Here is a 19,716-nt window from a genome sequence, read left to right on the forward strand (position 1 = left end):
TAGTTTTTCAAAAGGTCTGCCACCCCCCTTGCAGCTTGTCATGGCTGGTTTATTGTATGGCTTTAATTATTTTAGAATTTCAATGTAAACTGTCCATTAAACTTTAATTAGTTTAATGTTAAGTAAACGTCCAGTGCGCTTCCAACGCCATAAATCTTATCTCAGCAGAGAATTTCGTGCAGCGGTTGAAGAAGGCAGGAGAGTCAGTACCTTTCAATGAAGAATCCTGGAGCAAGCACTTTGGAACTCAGGAAAAAACTTTATTTACAAAAGAAAAACCCTGGCGATAAAGCACACATGCTTTTATCTCCGGCATAAAGAAAACTTTACTCTAAACTTAACTCATATCAGCAAACACGCCCATGGCCACAAACTGAGTCTGCGAGTCAGGTCAAGGGGGAAAAACACACGGGTGAACTGACTATTTATGCAAACTAACTCACATTCCTGGATGCTTAATGACTTCCAGCTGCTCAGTGATTAGAGCGACTTGTTACCTCTTAACCCTTTAGTACCAACATAAACTGCTATGTGAGGTCTGCCTGAAAAGCTGTACATAAATATCTACAAGACAATAAAGTCTATTTAGGTTTAAAATCAATGCATACTTGACTGTATTTTGGACCAGATGTTCGTAGGTATTGGCTTAAACCTTTTTTTGTATTTAATGCCAAACAAGAAGTGATAGTCAACTGAGAGATGAAAGCTGCCTCTCTTAGATCTGCTGTTCTTCATAGTTTCATGTGTGATTACTTCATGTTGAGGCTACTCTGGCTGTACATTCAGTTGAAGTTTCCTTCTATTGACGTTTTGCAGACTCAACTCATTCACTCACTTACCCTCCTTGTCCTCTCCCTTGTGTTGAAGTTTGTCATCAAATGGGAGAAGCATTTTGATACAGCAACAAAGAATTCATAAGGAAACTGAATTTTGTCCATGTTCTTCCTGACCAGGGAAGCCTGGCAAAAATGGAAGTTTTGGTGATTAAAGTCCTAAATAGCTTGGGACCTAGTTACTTGAAGGATGGTCTCATCCTGTGCTAATCTCTCCATCATATCGTATCAGCTTTTGTGCCTCTCTTGCATGTACCATTGCTTTCTGAGGTGCAGCTTGTTGCAACATGTGACAGGGTTTCTCCCGGGTAGGTTCTTGTATTATCTTCCTCTCTATTTGTGCCCACTGGCAAATGAATACTCATTCATTAATTCATTCATTCAGTTACATTCACGTGCTGTCCCTATAAGATAACTTTTGGGGGGCAACTTAAAAGCAACTGAAAGACAAAGTAAAACATAAATCCATTCTTTAAAAATGTGAGAAGAGACTACATAAAAGCAAAACATGTCACATTTCCCACATTAAAAAGGTTTAAAACCAGAGGACCAGTTTGCTTAAAATTTAAAAGACTGGCATGAACAGAGAGGTCTAGTACCAAAAATACCACAAAGATGGCACCAGGCAAGGCTGCCTGGAAAGACTATCCCATAACCAGGATTCTACTACTGAAGAGACCCTCTCCCTGGTAGTTTAAGCAAACTTTGGATTGTGAGGTTGCCTTATTTAATTTATTGTACAGTTAGTTTTTTCTCTTGCTTTTTGATCCTGCATTTAGTTTGGAAATGGCACCTCCTCAGCATGCACATTTAATCAAGTAGCTACTGTTTTTCCTTTTTGAAATTAAATATGAATGTAAAAGCACGTGGTCGAAAAATGTATGTCTATAAGTTTATTTTCTGTTTGTGTGTATATTTTGATTCTTCTTAAAAAAAATTTTAAGGAATTGTGTTTAAATCATAGAACGTTATTGTTTTATGCCTCCTTTTTATATTTTGCAAGCTGCTTCAAGCATCACCTTTTTGGACGGAAATAGTGGCGTATATCTTTGTATAAGTAAGTAAATTTGTCTGGCTGGCTGTAGATTGTCTGAGGACAAGTCAAAAAAACACAACTCTGCACACAGCTTTTTCTGTCTTAGTTTGCAAGGTTCACAGATAAGGTCCGCCTCTGTGGGAAGGTTTCTGGCTCCCTGGCCCTGCCTGTAACCTGCAGGAGAACTAGGTTCTGCCTTATAAATTTAAGGAACAATGTCCATGCCATTAAAACATGAGTTGAATTGTCTCACCCCTGCTGCCTTTTAAATTTTAGTTCTGTGATTATAACTGTGCGATCTAAGGAGGTGTTTCATTCTTCTTTCAACCTCTTGGCATTTAGCAGTTAGGAATAACCTCTTGTACTTTGAAGGATGGAAAGTTTGGGAGGAGTAGATTACATGTGGCTACAGAAGCCCATTGCTAAAAGGTGTTTAGAGTGACCTCCTTGCCTTCTCAGATACAGAAAGCGAGTACATACACACCCCTGCAGGTGAAAGTAATTTACAAAGCTTCTGGGTATATATCAGTTTTGAAGTGTGTGAATCGTCTTAGAAGTGACAAATGGAACCGGTGCACTAAAGTCATCCTTGCAGAAGTCCCATGAGTGCTAGTTTCAGAGGAAAATGCCCTTTTCCTAACCCCTAGAACAGTGAGACACTTTTATTTCCTGAATTAAAGTAAAAAGACATGCATCATTCTTCCATCCAGAAAGGCTTGCTTTGAGAGTAAGTGCTTGAACACCCATCCCTCAGAAGTGTATTCTCCCTACGTTTCTACAGGAGTTACAAATAGTCGGTTGCACGGTGATTAGAAGGATTTAAGAGCAGAAACTCTTGTAGACACACCAGGCCACCTCTGAAGGTAGATCATTCAGCTGTATCTCCATCATACTTAATGCAAAAAGGATTCACCATTCCCAGAGTTCAGCTGGAAGGAGGCACAGCCAGAGTGCTGAATCATGAAGGGGCAGTGAGCTCCTCTTTCCTTATTTCTCCTAAGAATATATCTTTTCCTTATTCTAACTTTGATAATTCCACTTCACTGTGGAATTTTCTTTGTAGCTTTCTGTTTGTACAGCCCTGTTCCCTTCAGTTTCTCTTATTACTTTGTGGATTACTGGATAAAACTGTATTATGAAACATTGCCCATAAATTAATCACCAGAAGAGCAGATGTTTTATTGCAGTTCAATGAACGGAGTTTTCAAAAACTTCTTCAGTGATCCCAGTTAAGATGACCAGAATCATAGCAAATATGAAAAGTTCTGAATTCAGTTGCACTAACTAAAATGGCTTTTGAAGACAGACTAAAGATTTTTTGTGCCTGCATCAGTAAATATCATATAAATCTTACTGCATTATGAGATGCATATTTACATTATTATTATGGTTGCTGTGGAAACAAAATTCAAGAGGTGCCTCTAAATGTCTGTGTTTATATACAGTGGTACCTTGGTTCTCAAACTTAATCCGTTCCGGAAGTCTGTTCCAAAACCAAAGTGTTCCAAAACCAAGGTGCACTTTCCCATAGAAAGTAATGCAAAACAGATTAATCTGTTCCAGACTTTTGAAAAACAACAACCTAAAACAGCAATTTAACATGAATTTTACTGTCTTAACAAGACAATTGATCCATAAAATTAAAGCAATAATCAGTGTACTGTACTATAAAATAAATAAGACAGTATTGTAGATGATAAAAATTAAAGTTAATTTTTTCCCCTTCCCTGCACTGATGATAGTCATTGTTTGGATTGGGGGGGGGGGGGCTTTTATCCATTTCCACAGTCACACAATCAATCAATCAGCAGCTGAACTGGGTTCCACACAGTCACAAAAATAAAATAACTAAAATAGCCTCAAAAACAAAAATGCAAAATAATAGCAAAAACAAAAGCGCCAAGATTAATCTGTTCTGGAAGTCCCTTTGACTTCCAAAATGTTTGAAAACCAAGGCACAGCTTCTGATTGGTGCAGGTGCCCTGGAAACAATTGCTGACAGCCGCATTGGATGTTCGGCTTCCGAAAAACGTTCAAAAACCGGAGCACTTCCAGGTTTTTGGCATTTGAGAACCAAGGTGTTTGAGAACCAAGGTACCACTGTATTGATAATGGAGGGGGGCTATTTTTTTCATTAGAGGCAGAAGAACAAAATGTCAAGCTGTCCTTGACAATTCATGTATAGGTTGCGTTGTTTTAAATACAACTTGATTGCATAAAAGATGCCTCATCAGAAGATCTCACAAGATAATATACTATTAAAACAATTATATGATACAATACAATTAACAAGTATGATACAGTGTAATAATGGGAGGGAAGTGAATTCTAATGTACAAAACAACACTTCTGCAATCAGACTGGGTGGCTGGACAAGGGATATTGGCAGAGGTAAGGAGAGAGACTGTACAATTAAAAAGGAAGAGTGAGCAGAGAAAACAGCAATTCTAACCTTTCCCCCAAAGGAGGCATATTACACCTGTCCTTTAAGCCCTAGATGAAAGCTGCTTTCCTTGACTCACCCCAACCAGAAGTGATGCTCAATGAGCTCCTTTGAGCTTGGCTTCTGGGTAACTGGGCCAGATAATCTTTTAAGCCTTTCGTGAGTTTAATACTCATCCTTGCTTTGAGAATCCCTGGCATTTCACAAGTTGACAGACGAGGCCATTTAACAGATGAGAGAAGAGCAAAATCTTTGCCGCCTGTGCTGAATAATGGCTAAGTAAGGGCCAATTCATGTGGCCATTTTTGAGCTGGATTAACCTCCCTCTTGTGACTTTTTGTCTCTTTTAGTCATTATGTGTTCTTGAGAAATGGGCTTGAGTAGGCAAGGTTGCAGTCAGTTACCATGTCCTGTAACAAATCGGAATGGGGGTGACATGGCATGGAAGCGGTTTCTCAAGGCCAATTCATAAATTTCAGGGAATCAGCACAATACTTGGTGACATAATTCCCTCTCTCAGAAATGATGAATTGGCCTAAGTGGGAGGTGTCCACTAAGTGTTCTAGGAAGAAGCATTCTGAAAAGTTGGGGTAACTGCATATTATTTGTAGGAGATAATTTGTGTCTCCCCTTGGGCTCACAAATGTAGACTACTCTTGGTAGCAGCCAAAATATACGGTCATAGAATCATAGAGTTGGAAGAGACCACAAGGGCCATCGAGTCCAATCCCCTGCCAAGCAGGAAACACCATCAGAGCACTCCTGACATATGGTTGTCAAGCCTCTGCTTAAAGACCTCCAAAGAAGGAGACTCCACCACACTCCTTGGCAGCAAATTCCACTGTCGAACAGCTCTTACTGTCAGGAAGTTCTTCCTAATGTTTAGGTGGAATCTTCTTTCTTGTAGTTTGGATCCATTGCTCCGTGTCCGCTTCTCTGGAGCAGCAGAAAACAACCTTTCTCCCTCCTCTATGTGACATCCTTTTATATATTTGAACATGGCTATCATATCACTAATTCACTAATCTCTCCATCACATCACTTCTCTTCTTTTTAATTCCTAAGGCCCTCATCTTCCCTTGGCTTCTGCATCTTTGACACATCCCTAAGCTAAATAGTTTGCCAAATAATTTCTTCTATAGTTTTTGGGCATAAAGGGGATCCTTTCTCAAACACTTGTAATTATTTTTTTTAAAAAAACCCGGAGTGCCAATTTAAAACATATTTTATAAAGCAGAGCAGCTAAGCAACTGCCTCTCAGCTGGCTTGCAGATGGTCGAAGAAGATGAGGTGAGGCTAATTACTTTTTTATTTTTCGTTTCTCTCTTTGTTCACATCCTGTAGCAGCCTTGTTCAGGAAGCGGAATGAAGGTAGTTTAGCTATGCGTGCTTTTTGGTAACCTCTTGATCAATGTTATTAAAAATAGCACAATGAATTTGTATTGGAACTCCGGCTGAGTGAACCCTCTCGCCCCCAGTATGCTGCCCAGTGGGCAGGTCACAGATGTGGGGGGAAAACATTTCGGCATTTATGCCAGGCAGATGAGTTTCTAGGCAGGGATGCTGAACATTTGGTTCTGACAGTTTCTAAAGTGGTAAGAAGTCCTCTTTTTACCTTCAGCTTTTTTGTGCCACCTTCAAATACAGTACAACATGGACCAGTTATTCTAGGGTGTAGTCATTTAGACCAGGCATAGGCAAACTCGGCCCTCCAGATGTTTTGGGACTACAACTCCCACCATCCCTGACCACTGGTCCTGTTAGCTAGGGATGATGGGAGTTGTAGTCCCAAAACATCTGGAGAGCTGAGTTTGCCTATGCCTGATTTAGACTATCTGGAAAGTTCACCTCTTAGCTGATAGTGGGGCACACATCTACCCAGGTCTATGTGATGGTAATTGAAGTCACCCATTTCTACAACATTTGCTCCTTTTGATGCTTCCCGTTCAGTTTTCATCTCAAGATCACACTTAGAATTTTGGTGGGGGTGGGGAAGGACTGGCAACATAGTGCAAAATTACTTTTGGGGCTGGAAATTGTCGTCCATATTTTGTATCCAGAGATGACTGTTTGCTGCTGGCTGTTTGCCATGCTACCAAGTTCCAGATATGCCTGCAATATCTGCTACTTCTTTTTTGCTTTTAAAACCAAGCACTCCACCTTGCCCATTTTGCTCCAGAGGTTTCTAGAAGTGGCACCTGCAACCATTCTCTCCCTAGGTGTCATTGGCATGTATGTTTCTTTGACTTCCATGAATGGCTGTCAAGTCCCTCTTGACTTCCGTTGTCTGGTTTTCCCCCTGTCTTCATTTGGTCCATTTTCACCCTCATCCCAGCCCCTGTTGGGTTTTTTCCAGGGATCAGTTAAAAAGCTGTTTTGCCATATTTTTATTTTAGGCTGGTTCTCCTTTGAATGGAACCCGTTCCTTTTGTGGATCATATCCGCAGGTCGTATTTGTTGTAGACTTATGTGGCTTATGTTGTCAGTACAGGGGTACCTCGGGATGCAAACGGGATCCGTTCCGGAGCCCCATTTGCATCCTGAACAGAACGTAAGATGCGTGTGTGCGGGTTGCGTTTCGCCGCTTCTGCGCATGCGCATGATGTCACTTTGACCGTCTGCGCATGCGGCGAAACCCGGAAGTAACACGCTCCGTTACTTCCGGGTCGCCGCAGAGCGCAACCCGAAAATACTTATCCTGAAGCATATTTATCCTGAGGTATGACTGTACTTAAAAATGAAATCTATTTCTGAGTAAAGTTGTTATGTCCTTGTTTTTACTTCCTTTCACCGTAACATAGCCTGACAGTTTTGACTTGATGGTACAGTGGTACCTCGGTTTAAGAACAGCCCTGTTTACGAACTATTCGGTTTACGAACTCCGCAAAACCAGAAGTAGTGTCCCGGTTTGCGAACTTTACCTTGGTCTAAGAACGGAAGCCGAACGGTGGAGAGGCACTGGTGGCGGGAAGCCTCATTAGGGAAAGCGCGCCTCAGTTTAAGAATGGTTTCGGTTTAAGAACGGACTTCCGGAACGGATTGAGTTCGTAAACTGAGGTGCCACTGTATATTGAGTCAGAACAAGTGAACAGTTGGACTTCGAAAGGTGGTTCTTGGTTCAAGTGAATCCTCACTTGGTTGCCAGTCACTAATCCCTTCAATATTTTGTGTATGTTATTTTTACTATCATAATCATGTAGAAGATAACTTTGGGGTGATTAGACGGCAAGGTAACACTATATTAATGAAAAAGATTCCATTCTCTCTGGTGCTTCCAGCAGAGAGAATTGTATGTACCCCATTATCTCTTGTCATTTTTGATTTCCTATATTAGCTGGCCAGTAACATAAAGCAATTCTCTCAAATTACTATAGTGAAAAACTATTACTGCATCTCCCTTTGTCATTCCAGATAGAAAATTTAATATGTCTTCCAAGATCTTGCCCTCAGCTAATTTATGTAGTTCGTAATGGTCCACTTCACAATGAAAATGTATATTGATCTTAGAAGAACTCTAGAATCTGAATGTACCTTATCAAAACTCCAGATTCCTCAAATGTGTTTAGATTTCTTAACTGGTAACAGTTGTTTAGTCTTTTTCTAAAAAAATAAATAAATTGAATTTATAGAAAGAAGAATCATGGCAGCAACTGATTATTCATTATTCATTTTACATCTTATGTCCTGGTTTGAGTTTGACGTAGTAGATCTTTACATGCACATAAATTATGTTCTCTCCACAACTCAAAAAAATTCAATTACTGTTGGGATTAAAATACAAAGAACAAATCACTGCAGCAATTGGAGATTTAATTGGATGCACTAATTCTCTATATTTTTTCAGATTTTGAGAAAGTTGATTATCAAAGATATTTCAAATGTACGGTACAGTGGTACCTCGGGTTAAGAACTTAATTCGTTCTGGAGGTCCGTTCTTAACCTGAAACTGTTCTTAACCTGAAGCACCACTTTAGTTAATGGGGCCGCTGCGCCACCAGAGCATGATTTCTGTTCTCATCCTGAAGCAAAGTTAACCCGAGATACTATTTGTGGCTTAGCAGAGTCTGTAACCTGAAGCGTCTGTAACCCGAAGTACCACTGTATTGCAAATATTCTTTCAAATTGATCCATAAATGAACTTATCTATTAGATGCTTCTAGCACTATACCAGAATTTAATGTATCATGTTTTTAGGTATTCTCTATCTTTCTCACTGCATCATGTAAAATTGGTCCAATGTGTGCATTTAAATAAGGTGGATGTTTTATTTGATAAATCAACTCAAGTTGTCACTGTTCAGTCTATTTCCCCAGAGAAGGAAGGCTTTACAAGGTGTGATTAAGATAAAGTAAGGCAATAAACACATTTTAACCTGTTCGGAATTTTCACTGGCATTTACTTGTGGCATCTAATACTGAACTTCTTATTGGGATTGTTAAGTTTCTTTAAAAAATAAACAGCAGTAATGTGCAGGTTTCCCAGTTACACTTACTTTTTCTAGTGCTCTAAAACTAGAAGTATCTCAACCCTTTTTAGTGTCTTCTCATACTCTGATAGAACAGTTTAGTGCTCATAACTCACTTGTTAGGTAGTTATACAAATTATTTAAAATTCAGATGCCACATATGCCATTTCTGTGACCTTTACTTTTTCAATAAGCTTTTGAAAATTACAACTTTGGGGTTGATGGTCGCTTTTTAAAATGCATTGGGAGTAGTACCTTGTCCATTCATCTCATTCATTAATAGATTTTTAGAAGAAAGATAAGGCAGACTGCTTTTGTTAAAAAAAAAATATCTAAGGAAAACCAATTTTAAAATGAAACTTTGGTGGAGTTGAGACAAGTTCACACTGAACCATGCCAATAAGATGAGAAACTTTTGTGAAAAACCTCAAATGAGAACAAACCATTCTCTCCTCTGATGCCTGTGAGCCCACTAGACATGACAATGGGAACCACAGTGCAGTGGTGCTGGTGTGTAAATAGAGCTATTGCAAAAAGAAACATCCACAATTCCACAAAGCTTTGGGAACAGCCTTTGTTTCTCATGAAAAGGGTCCATGCAAGCTTGTTCACCCATCTCCATTTACTACTTCAAAAAGCAATTCATATAACCTCTTGCTAAGAGCATGGTTGAAGGATTCAGGGGGAAAGCTAACATATTTGTAAGTAAGTCTGTTTGGAACCCTTCTGTCATTTTTAAAAGTCACTTTGGGAGAATAATATAAGCAAAACCTCCCCACGCATCCCAGGAAGAACCCAGTTCCTATGTCAATAAAACATGCAGAAAAGAAAGGAAGCAGAAAATGGCAGGTATAGCAGTTGGGCTAGTCTCAAGAGGCAAAACTTCCATAAGCCGAACACACACACCCCCCCAAATCCAATCAAACCAATTTTTGGAATAGGGCACAAATAATCCCCAGGAATAAAAAATTAGGCAGCACAGTGCTGGTGACAGCATTTCTCTAGGCCTTCTAAATGACTAGCAGTGCATTGGACAATTACATAGGTGCCCAGGGTGGTGCCAGCAATGTATAGAATTACTCCCCAGTCTGCTTTAGAGACTCAAGACTATCAGAGATGTCGAAGGCAGCTAGCAAGGAAAAGGGAAGGGTACATGTGGAGTAGTCCAGTGGAGGGACACCTCAAACCTGTCTTGGTCCATAGGTCCCATGCACTACCCCTTTTTAAGGCCCTTGATCAAATAACAGCACCAGATATTCTGTAATAAATGGATTGGCAATGATTTACCATATGTTGCTTCACATACAGCAGCTAGTGAGTCAGTACTTCAGGGAGCTATACCTTCCAAGGCTTTGGAATCGGCACCAGCTTAGTTCTTCCTTTAAGGTTTCTAATTTGCTTCTCTCGATTTTCCTGGTCTGCTCCAGTGGTTCTCACTCAGGAACTTGATGTCTGAGGCTTAAGTTGAAGACAGGGGAGATGGGCACTGGGTCCAGGTGGGTAGGCTGAAAGGTATCCCATAAAGTAAGAAGGGTGTCACAGTCCGGTTTACGGGTGGTCAAAGTCGTGGCTGAGGACGTCGGGACCGGGGGCAAGACGGCGGAGTGGGAGCAGGAATGGGAGTCTGGAAGCCAGGAGTCCGGAAGCCAAGGGTCAGGGAGCCAGGAGTCAAGGAGCCAAGGGTCTGAGGGTCAGGAGTCAAGCAGCCAAGAGTCCAAGGATCAGGAAGCAAGGAGTCAAAAATCCCAAGGCAGGAAGTGTGTAGCTGTGGCAAGGGGGCAAAGGGAAATGCTGACCTTATGTCCCTTCCCGGCTCTTGCCACCAGGTGCTGTGAGTTACCAATCAGCCTCACCTGTGCAGCTGTGCCTTGCCTCTTAGGAAAGCCCCAGTCCTGCGAAGCCCTACCAGTCCCAGGGCCAGGCTCCTGCACGCACTCCTGACAAAGGGATTCTCTGGAACAGGCATACTGAGCCTGCCTTGTCTTCCCTTGGAGCTTTGATGAGACACCCCTGTCCCCCTGCCCCACTTGTCTGACCTCAGGTTCTGCACTGAAATTAGGGGCACTTCCTGTATACTACGGGGGTGACCATCTGTCTCAAATGGGGTTCTGAGATCAGCACTCCTGCCTCTTCCAATCAGACTGTTGGGAGCTAAGGGGTTAAGCTCCCAGCTTCCTCCCATTAAAGTGAAGGGAGCTAGTACCAGTTATTTCCTCTGCAAAAAGTAGGGTTGGCCCACTCAGGACTTGCATGCTGGCCTCATACACTAATGCAATCTTCCTCTGCACCCACTTCATACTTCCTGGGTCCTGTTAGTTCTCCTTCCCTGGAGCTCGTCTTCTTTCTCTTTCCTCCTGCCTAGCTGCTGGGTTCATTTATATAGGACTCCTGGCCCTGCCCTTCATCATGCTCCATAATCTGCAGTTTATCCCATTGGAGGAACCTAGTCCTGAAAGCACTGGTGGTGCCAGTACTGCTGGTGTCACGCCAGTGAAGGGACGAGCATTGAGTCTGCAGTGGGCCAGGGAAGGCCATGTTTTAAAAGGGTTTGGTGTTTTTTTTAGGAAATAGAGACATGGGATAAAGGCTCAGAAAGGGGGGGGGGAGTGAAAGTAAGTTGTGCAATTAAGAGTAACAGGATAGTCAATTTTAGAAGTAAGGACCAGAACTTTGAAGGCTTGTGCAGGGACCTAAAGCACTGGGAAACAAAGGCATTGCAGTGGGAAGGGGTTTAAACACTACCAGCTGGCGATATAGCAGGAAGTGGAAGGCCCAAAATAAGAGGAGCGTGGCTCTCAATGCTTTTGAATTACTTAACAGTGTTTTCAGGGTCACCCGGTAATGTTTATTTCTGTATTTTTCCTGTACGTACTTCCTAGAAACCGGAGTTGCTGTGGGTGTGGATTCACCACCACCTAGTGGTGAAGGTTTGCTTAAATGTCACACTCCTGCTTTTTGCGAAACACTTCTGTAGAAACAAATCATAGCTCTGACCTTTCGGAATAGTTTGTAAAGATGCTTTGAAAACTAAGATACATTCATTTTTTTCTGTTTTGTTTTTCAGTGGCAGCCAACCACTGTGTCTGTCTTATAGTTCCTTCAGTCTCAATAGCCTACCTTTTCTTCTTCTTAGGTTTTATAACCCCCATTTTGTGATTGTAGACGATGGCTGGAACAAGCTGTGGTGGGCCCTCGAGCTCATATTCTCCCTTCTCCTTTTTTTAGATCATGGCTTGCTCTCAGACCATAAGCAAACCACCGTTTCCTGAGTTCAGACATCAGTGAGAACTGTGGTTAGTTTTTAATTAAAAGCATTGCAGTGGGAAGGAGTTTAAGTGCCTTCACAGAAAAAGGAACAAGAGTGAGGAGAAGCATGCAAATCTGAAGCTTGCTTTGGCTCATTCTTGTAGGGGAGAAAATGTGGTTCCCCATTACATCTCAACAGAGTCGATGCCTTCAGTGATTCTTGGTTGATGTTACAAAGAGATCCCACAGCAAGATTGTAACTTTGGTACAGAAGTAGGTGAGAACTTAGCCACACTGCCACCACGCACCTTTATATTTCCAACTAAGGAAAGAGCAGCTGTTTCCTGTTTATGGGGAAATTAATTATCATCATCATCATTATTATTCCTATCTGACTGGGTTGCCCCAGCCACTCTGGGTGGCTCCCAACAAAAATGAGTAAAAACACAATACAACACTAAAAACTTCCATAAACAGGGGTGCCTTCAGATGTCTTTTAAAAATCGCATAGCTGTTTATCTGTTTGACATCTGCTGGGAAGGGCATTTCACAGGGTGGGTGCGACCACCGAAAAGCCCTCTGCCTGGTTCCCTGTAACCTCGCTTCTTGCAGTGAGGGAACCACCAGAAGGCTCTCGGAGCTGGACCTCAGTGTTTGGGCTGGACGACAGGGGTGGAGATGCTCCTGGAGGTATACAGGTATACGCTCATCCTGACCTTGCTCTGTTGAATTAACTGCTATAAAGGCTTTATACCTACTGATAAGTTGTCAGAAGGCTTTTTGGGGATTATTTTTGTTTTTTGTTCTTGAATGCAGCTTGTTTAGATACTGCTGTGGATACTGTATTGCCATTGCTGTGGTTTTCAGCTAGCTGCTCCTGGTTGCAAACTTTGCTCCAGGAAGCGAGCGGAAATCATGCGTCAAAGCAAAAGAGATTTGGACAACGGAGTCAGCCTCTGTTCTTTTGGCCTTAAGCCCACCCCTGGCCGGCCGTCCATTGTCCTCCCTAGCTGAGGGCGGGTCAAAGGCTGGCCCAAGCAGGTGGGTGGCACCTGCCCAGGTGAGCCCCGCTCTGTGCCACAAACCCCGCCCACCTGTGGGGAAGGGAGGGGGGATATTGCAGGTACACGCGCTAAACCCTGTCTGTGGTGCCTATGCCTTTACCCCAAATGATGAGACAAGAGACCAGAGTATGGGAACGCCATTAGAACGGATTCAGTTCGTAACCAGAGGAACCACTGTAATTGGAATCAACCAGTGAGAAACGTAATGCTTGCCTACCCTGCTTCCTCTGTCCTCGTGTGTAGCCAGGAGGAACAGTTCTCCTGTTTCACAGAACCTTGGTTTGCTGTTGTGATAAACCACAACCTCTGCTTTGTATGCACATCCTGGTTAGATTCAAAACAAGCCAGCTTCACACCATGGGTAAAAAAAGAGTACTTGTTCAACTCACCAGAGTTTGTGATAAAGTCATGATATGTCTTGACCCTGGAGTCAGATTCCTCCTGGGGGGGAATGACATGCAGAGGGTTCCATTGCCAAAGCCCCAGTGAGACCAGAGTGCTGCCACACCCACCCACCCACCATTGGAATAAAAGACTATTGCATTGGGCTGGGTCCATTTAACTGAAAAGGCATTTTCCACTGCAGGCAGGGCTAGCAGTTGGGATGCAGCTGCTGCTATTACAGGCTCATTCTTCATTTATTTGTCTGCTGAAGCTTTGCTATCTGTTTGCATTCAGCCTGAACCTGCCCAAAATCTTGCCACAGAGCAGGACAGATCTCTGATTCATACAAAACAAGAAGTTTGGGGTTCCGTGGAAGCGGGACTAAATGGTTTAGCATTCTGTCCATTGGAAATAGTTTTCAAACTGCTAACTTTGTTTTTTTTTAATGCGGCCCTGAAATTTCTCCATAGCATCATTTTTTTTGGGGGGGTGCAATCCTAAACTCCGTTGGACCTCGTGGAATGTATTTCTGATTAAGCATGCCTAAGATTGCTGTTAATCTGATAACTAAACTCTTTTAACATAAGACTCAGCTGAGTAATTTCCACCACAATGAGCAAAGTGATTAAAATGTTTTAATATTGCTCCTTTTTTCCCCCCAGATGTGAAAGGACCACCAACCCACAGGCTGTCTTGTGGCCAGTCCCCTGATTCGGAAACTATAATATGGGAGACCAAGTACTCCATTCTGACGGACAGCCAACTTGTGCTGCTGAACAAAGAGAAGGAGGTGAGAGGAAAAACTATGCAAGAACTCCCTTTGTCTTAGCAGTTTTGGACCACAATGGCATTTGAATAGCTTCTGTTTGTCTTGCATGTGTAGTGGAGAAAATCTTTTATTCTCATGAATGGAAATAATCAGCCTTCAGGAGGCTTTGTAAATAGCTTTTGAAATTTTCCCTTTTCCCTATAAGTTCATGCACTTAATGCAGGATTGCTCAAACTTTTTGAACTCTGGCCCTTTCTAAACTTACCTCCTGAGTAGAGTTCCTTGATCACCAGCAGTATCACTCTCTCAGCAGGCTACACAAGGATACAGAATCCTTGTGTAAGCAGTGCTGCTGTGCAAGGATATTTGGAATGGGCAGAAGGAGAAAAGTGTCCATATGGTTTCTGCCTCTCTGCAGTGTCGGTATTTAGCATAATGGTTTGGATGGCTGCACCTGAAGTTCCCCGTAACATTACACTCTCCCTGTTTCCCTGATTCGTCCTGAGGATTGCCCCTCATTTAGAAAATCTCAAATTTAAAGACTAAACATTGCAGTTCAAGAAGTAAAAAGATGGGGGTTTTTTTAGCGGGCTCAGAGACTGCTAAACAGAACTATCTGTATTTGATCCTGTATTATGTTCTGGTCTAATTAAGCACTTTTCCATCTTCGTTTGCTTTAAGAATTCTTTGCACACTGAGTGTTCAGAAGATAATTTTGGGTCATGTTCTCGGCTGCATTTGGTGTAACAGTGGACATCTGTTGGACTTCACTACTGTCATTCATGAATTGTTGGTACCTAAAATGTTCCCAGTGTCTCCCTTCCAGTGTTTCAGTTTGCAGGGGTAGATGGGTAATCATGTACAAACCCCTTTCAGAGGAAATTATCTGATATTATAGAATATTCTTATCAAGAAACCACAATGTTCTTCAGAAAATAATTTTGAAATTCTTAGCTGTGGCTTAGCTGAGTTGTTTGTGGTACTTAAAAGGCCCCAAGTTTTAAACTAGAGGATAATGTAGAATTATATGGGAAATATTTGAATGGCTGTCCATGTTGTCTGGGAACCATAGCCTTCAGAACTGGTTTGTCAGTTGATCAGCTATCACAAACAAATCTCTTTTTTTTAAGTCAGAAGTTTAAACAGCAAAATAAGAATCTTGAGTTGCATCATATTATCATTGACACAGATGCAAAGTAAGAACAGAAAGTCTGGCAAAATCCAGAAAAAAAGAAAGAAAGAAAGAAAGAAAGAAAGAAAGAAAGAAAGAAAGAAAGAAAGAGATTGTGAGGGTTTCTTTATGACTCTCATTTACAGGGGCATGGCTGCTTTTCAAAAAGAATATTACATTTTCACTTAAAATGCCCCAAGAAAAAAATGACCACAAGAGTTGTTGCCTTAAGTGAATCAGAGAAAAGATTCAACTTGAAAAACATTTTGAACTTCCTTCAGAAAGAAAAAGTTTATGTCATGTCTGGTTTCCTTTAAAAAAAAAAGCACTATGAGCTGCTTGACCTGGGACTCAGTTATAGAGCTGTAAATAAAACATTTTAAGTGTGTTTAAAGTGCAATATATAATGCGACTCTATATGGTGATGGTGAGCTTTATGGAAAATTCAATGCATTTTAAAAAACGCTTTTTTAAAAAAACATGTTCAGAACATTTTTTATATGCGTGTAGATTCCATCCTGGTTCCAAATACAGGGAAAAAAATCACAGTATTGTATTAAAACATGGAAGGTGTATGTCCTTTAATGTCTAAGCAATTCAAGGAGATGCGTCGCTGAATGAAAACAGTAAAGGTAGAGGTACCCCTGCCCGTACGGGCCAGTCGTGTCCGACTCTATTTTTTTTTTTATTAAATATTTATTGGCATTTTCAAGAAACACACAACAAACAAAAACAAAAAATACACAAACCAAAACAGAAAAAAAAATAGAAAAAACCACATAAAATTTCTGATACTTATTATTCTTAACCTTATTTCTCAGACCTCCTCACACCTCCCCTTCTTGTATTCCAATTTAAATTGTCAGTTCAGCAAGTCCTTAACTTATTTCTTTACCTTAACTTAAACATTTGTTCTAACATACTATTGTTTTACTTTACTTCTTTTTTCCATTTCCTCAATTTATTTCTAACAGCCTTATTTTCAATTAATTTAAAAAGAAAAAACCAATGTTACCTTATTAAAATCACACATCAATACTTATACCTCATTAATTATTCTTAAGCCTTTTTCCTAAAGTCGACCAAAATTTCCCTTCCACGATTTACCCAATTTCCTTACCACTAACAAAATATAAAAAGCAAATTATCCTTATGTACCCTTTGGATTCCCAACCTCCACCCACCCTTCTCCCGGTTCCAGTCCCCAACCAATATCCATCAGTCTTTATGTTATTTATTTAGCCTGGAGATCTCACGTCCGAGGCCCTTATATCTCTCTCAGTTCCTTTCTGCCGGTCTCTTTGATAGTCCTTGATGTTAAGCCCCAAGTCTCGGAGGAGCTCCGGCCCAACAGAATCCATGTTACTTCCAGCCAGTCCTCCATCCTTAAAAGCAAAGCCTATGGGGTGCTCCAACTCTTGTTTCAAATTTCTTTCAGATCCATATGTCCCCAAAGCTCCAGCTTTCACTTTCAACAAATTTGTAATCCTCAGGTCTTCAGATCTCCTCCAAAGGGGATCTCTCCATTTTCCAAAGTCCCATTCAGACCAGGCTTTCCACATCCAATTTTTATTGTCCTTTTTTATCATCATGTCAGGCCTCATATTGTAACTCTCCTTTGACTCCTGCAAATCTCCTGCTCCTCCTTCATTTTCTTCAAAAACAACATATTGCTCCATCATATCTACACTTTCAGTTTCATTTATTTGTTCAGTTGAATAGGCTTCCTGTTTCAAGTCCTTATCAGGCTCAAAACTGTTGTTTACTGTCCAGTGTAGTAATGATACCTCTGTAGACAAAGCATTGTATTCATCTTGCAAGTTTCCCAAGAGAACGAGTGCTCTGTCCAATTCTGCTTGGATTTTACATACTCCAGCCATTTTTGTGGTGTAGTGTCCCTGTTACCCCTCTAGAGGGATTTTAGTTCCTTAATGTTCCTTTCGGCTCCAAACCAAAAGTCCAGTTATTTTGTATCAACTCTCCTTATTTTCAACAAGTTGTACCAAATAAACCAGCAAAAACAGCAGAAACAATGTTCTCTTTTTCCAGCTGACAGCTCACTTGACAGCTGTCAAAATCCTCAATACAACAGGCTTTCTCATAGGACGTTCCCGGGTCTCGGGGGGGGGGTGAAATTTCAGCTCCCAAAATTCTTTTTATCCTCCAGTAAATCTTCTTATAGTGTCAAAGCCGTGAAGTCAGGATCTTTCATTAAAAAGAAACAAGAAACAAATTATCTCGACCTTAGCTGCCCAGTCCTTTGCTTTAAATTGTTTACAAAGGGGGGGGTGGACTTCCTTTTTAGCCCCTTCCCGCTCGTTCCAAATCCAAAATTAAAAATTTTTAAGATTCCAATCTCCGTATTACTCACGGGTTTATATTTTAGAGTCCAATCGGTCTTGGAAGAAGTTGGCGCTCTCTGTCAATGGCTTGCGGCTTCACTCCGTAGGCGAGGGAGTACTCTCAGCACCACGCCCCACCCTGCCTCCGTTCCGAAGCCTTTAAAAAGGCTCCGTCGCGGATTGGGGGGGCGCAAATGGTGCCCGCCGAGTCTCTGTGTTCACAGGCATCCGCGCCTGTGATTTTAAGGGTCTCCGCTTCGCCGCAGCGGCCAGACCCAGACGCTACGGAGCCGATTCCCTCCGGAGCTCGGAGGGAATCCGCCATTAAACAATGGCGCCAACCCGGAAGTCCCAGTCGTGTCCGACTCTAGGGTTGTGCGCTCATCTCACTTAAGAGGCCGGGGGCCAGCGCTGTCCGGAGACACTTCCGGGTCACGTGGCCAGCGTGACGAAGCTGCTCTGGCGAACCAGCACCAGCGCAGCACACGGAAATGCCGTTTACCTTCCCGCTATAAAGCGGTCCCTATTTATCTACTTGCACTTAGGGGTGCTTTCGAACTGCTAGGTGGGCAGGAGCTGGAACCGAAAGACGGGAGCTCACCCCGCCGCGGGCATTCGAACCGCCGACCATGCGATCGGCAAGTCCTAGGCGCTGAGGTTTTACCCACAGCGCCACCCGCGTCCCCCAAATGAAAACAGTACATTTTATCAAATGTAGTTCAAAGCCAATTTGAAACACCTGCTTCCAGTTTTTTAGTTTTGTCCAGCAATAAATTTTCCTTGTTATTGGGGTTCACTGGGTGTCTGCATCCCAACCGGTGACAGGATCATGGCAACCAACCCTTCGAATCAAATTGACCATCAGGCGGGGCTAAGTTGAGCAAAGTGGGTTCCCTGGGGTACAGGTGGTTGCAGCCAATGGCATATCCTTGGGCTCCTTTGGGGGAAAGAAGAGTGGGATATAAATCAAATGACCAGGCAGTGTAAGCTGGACATCACCCCAAAACCATGTTGCTATTATGAAGCACAAGCCTTTCAAAGACGGAGTTGAGATGGATGGGAGCAGGCAGAGATTATGATTCCTACTGTAGTATGAAGCAGTTAAACATGGAGAAACTTTTATTTAAATCCATTCTTTTGTTTCACCATAATTCTGTTCCTCCTCTTTTGCTCTCAAAGCTACAGGCAATGTGCATGTTTTTATAGCTGTGTAAAATGGCCTCCATTCACATTCCCTTTCATGTAAGTTTTGCCTCTAATGTCCAGTGATTGTCCTGCGCACGTTGCTGTTTCCTTGCATTTATGGGTGTTTGAAAAATTTGTGCAGCAGTATCAAAATGGATTTTTTCACGCATTATCAATATTTATGAATAAAGGCGAGCTGAATGGCTCCAGTGTATTTCAGCAGATGAAAAGAAGCTGAGCTTGATGGCTGAATGTTTTTGCATTCAGGTTAGATGGAGCAGTGCTTCCAGATCTGTTTGTAGTCCTCTTTGGGGTCCTCTGTAGAGGTTAACTATATACTTTGTGACAGCTGTTTGCTAATTCTACAGTTGTGATGAGGTGTTACTGACACAGATTGCTCAGAGCGGTTGCAAATGCTGTTACTCTAAATTATAAATCTATTGTATATGCAGGAAGGAAAGGGAGAAGACAGTATTATGGCGATTTGATCCGCAGGGATTCACTGGGTGCATTATTCATAGGTGTTAAAGAACCAACATCTAAGCAAGTGCTTGTAGCGTTTTAACATCGTCATGATTTCTGGGTGTTACATTCTTTCAGAGGAGCATTGGCCTTCTCCATCCATTGCAGCAAAAAACAACAAAATCCCACTTTGCATGTAATGCTAAACTAACCACAACTTAGTGCAAACAAGCAAAGGTGTGGACTTCCAGAGAGGAGATTGTGGCCAGTTAGTTCCATCTCCAGTTGTTTTTCTGTTGGGCTGAGCTAAGCCATA

General features: G+C 41.9%; 1 protein-coding gene across 11 annotated transcripts in view; it reads left to right on the forward strand.

Annotated features, from left to right (window-relative positions):
• The window catches only part of RASAL2 (RAS protein activator like 2), a 221,868-nt gene that overhangs the window by 75,691 nt on the left and 126,461 nt on the right, over positions 1 to 19,716 (forward strand). For all 11 annotated transcript variants that reach the window (XR_014549872.1, XR_014549873.1, XM_083621541.1 and 8 more), the window contains exon 2: positions 14,134 to 14,261. Coding sequence is in view for 9 of the 11 variants with exons in the window: in XM_083621541.1 (XP_083477667.1) it covers positions 14,134 to 14,261 (128 nt within the window). In the remaining 2 variants the exon portion in view is untranslated. The remainder of the gene's footprint in view (positions 1 to 14,133; positions 14,262 to 19,716) is intronic.

This window comes from Podarcis filfolensis (genome assembly GCF_964270895.1).
Source record: "Podarcis filfolensis genome assembly, chromosome: 6".
Classification (NCBI taxonomy): Eukaryota; Metazoa; Chordata; class Lepidosauria; order Squamata; family Lacertidae; genus Podarcis; species Podarcis filfolensis.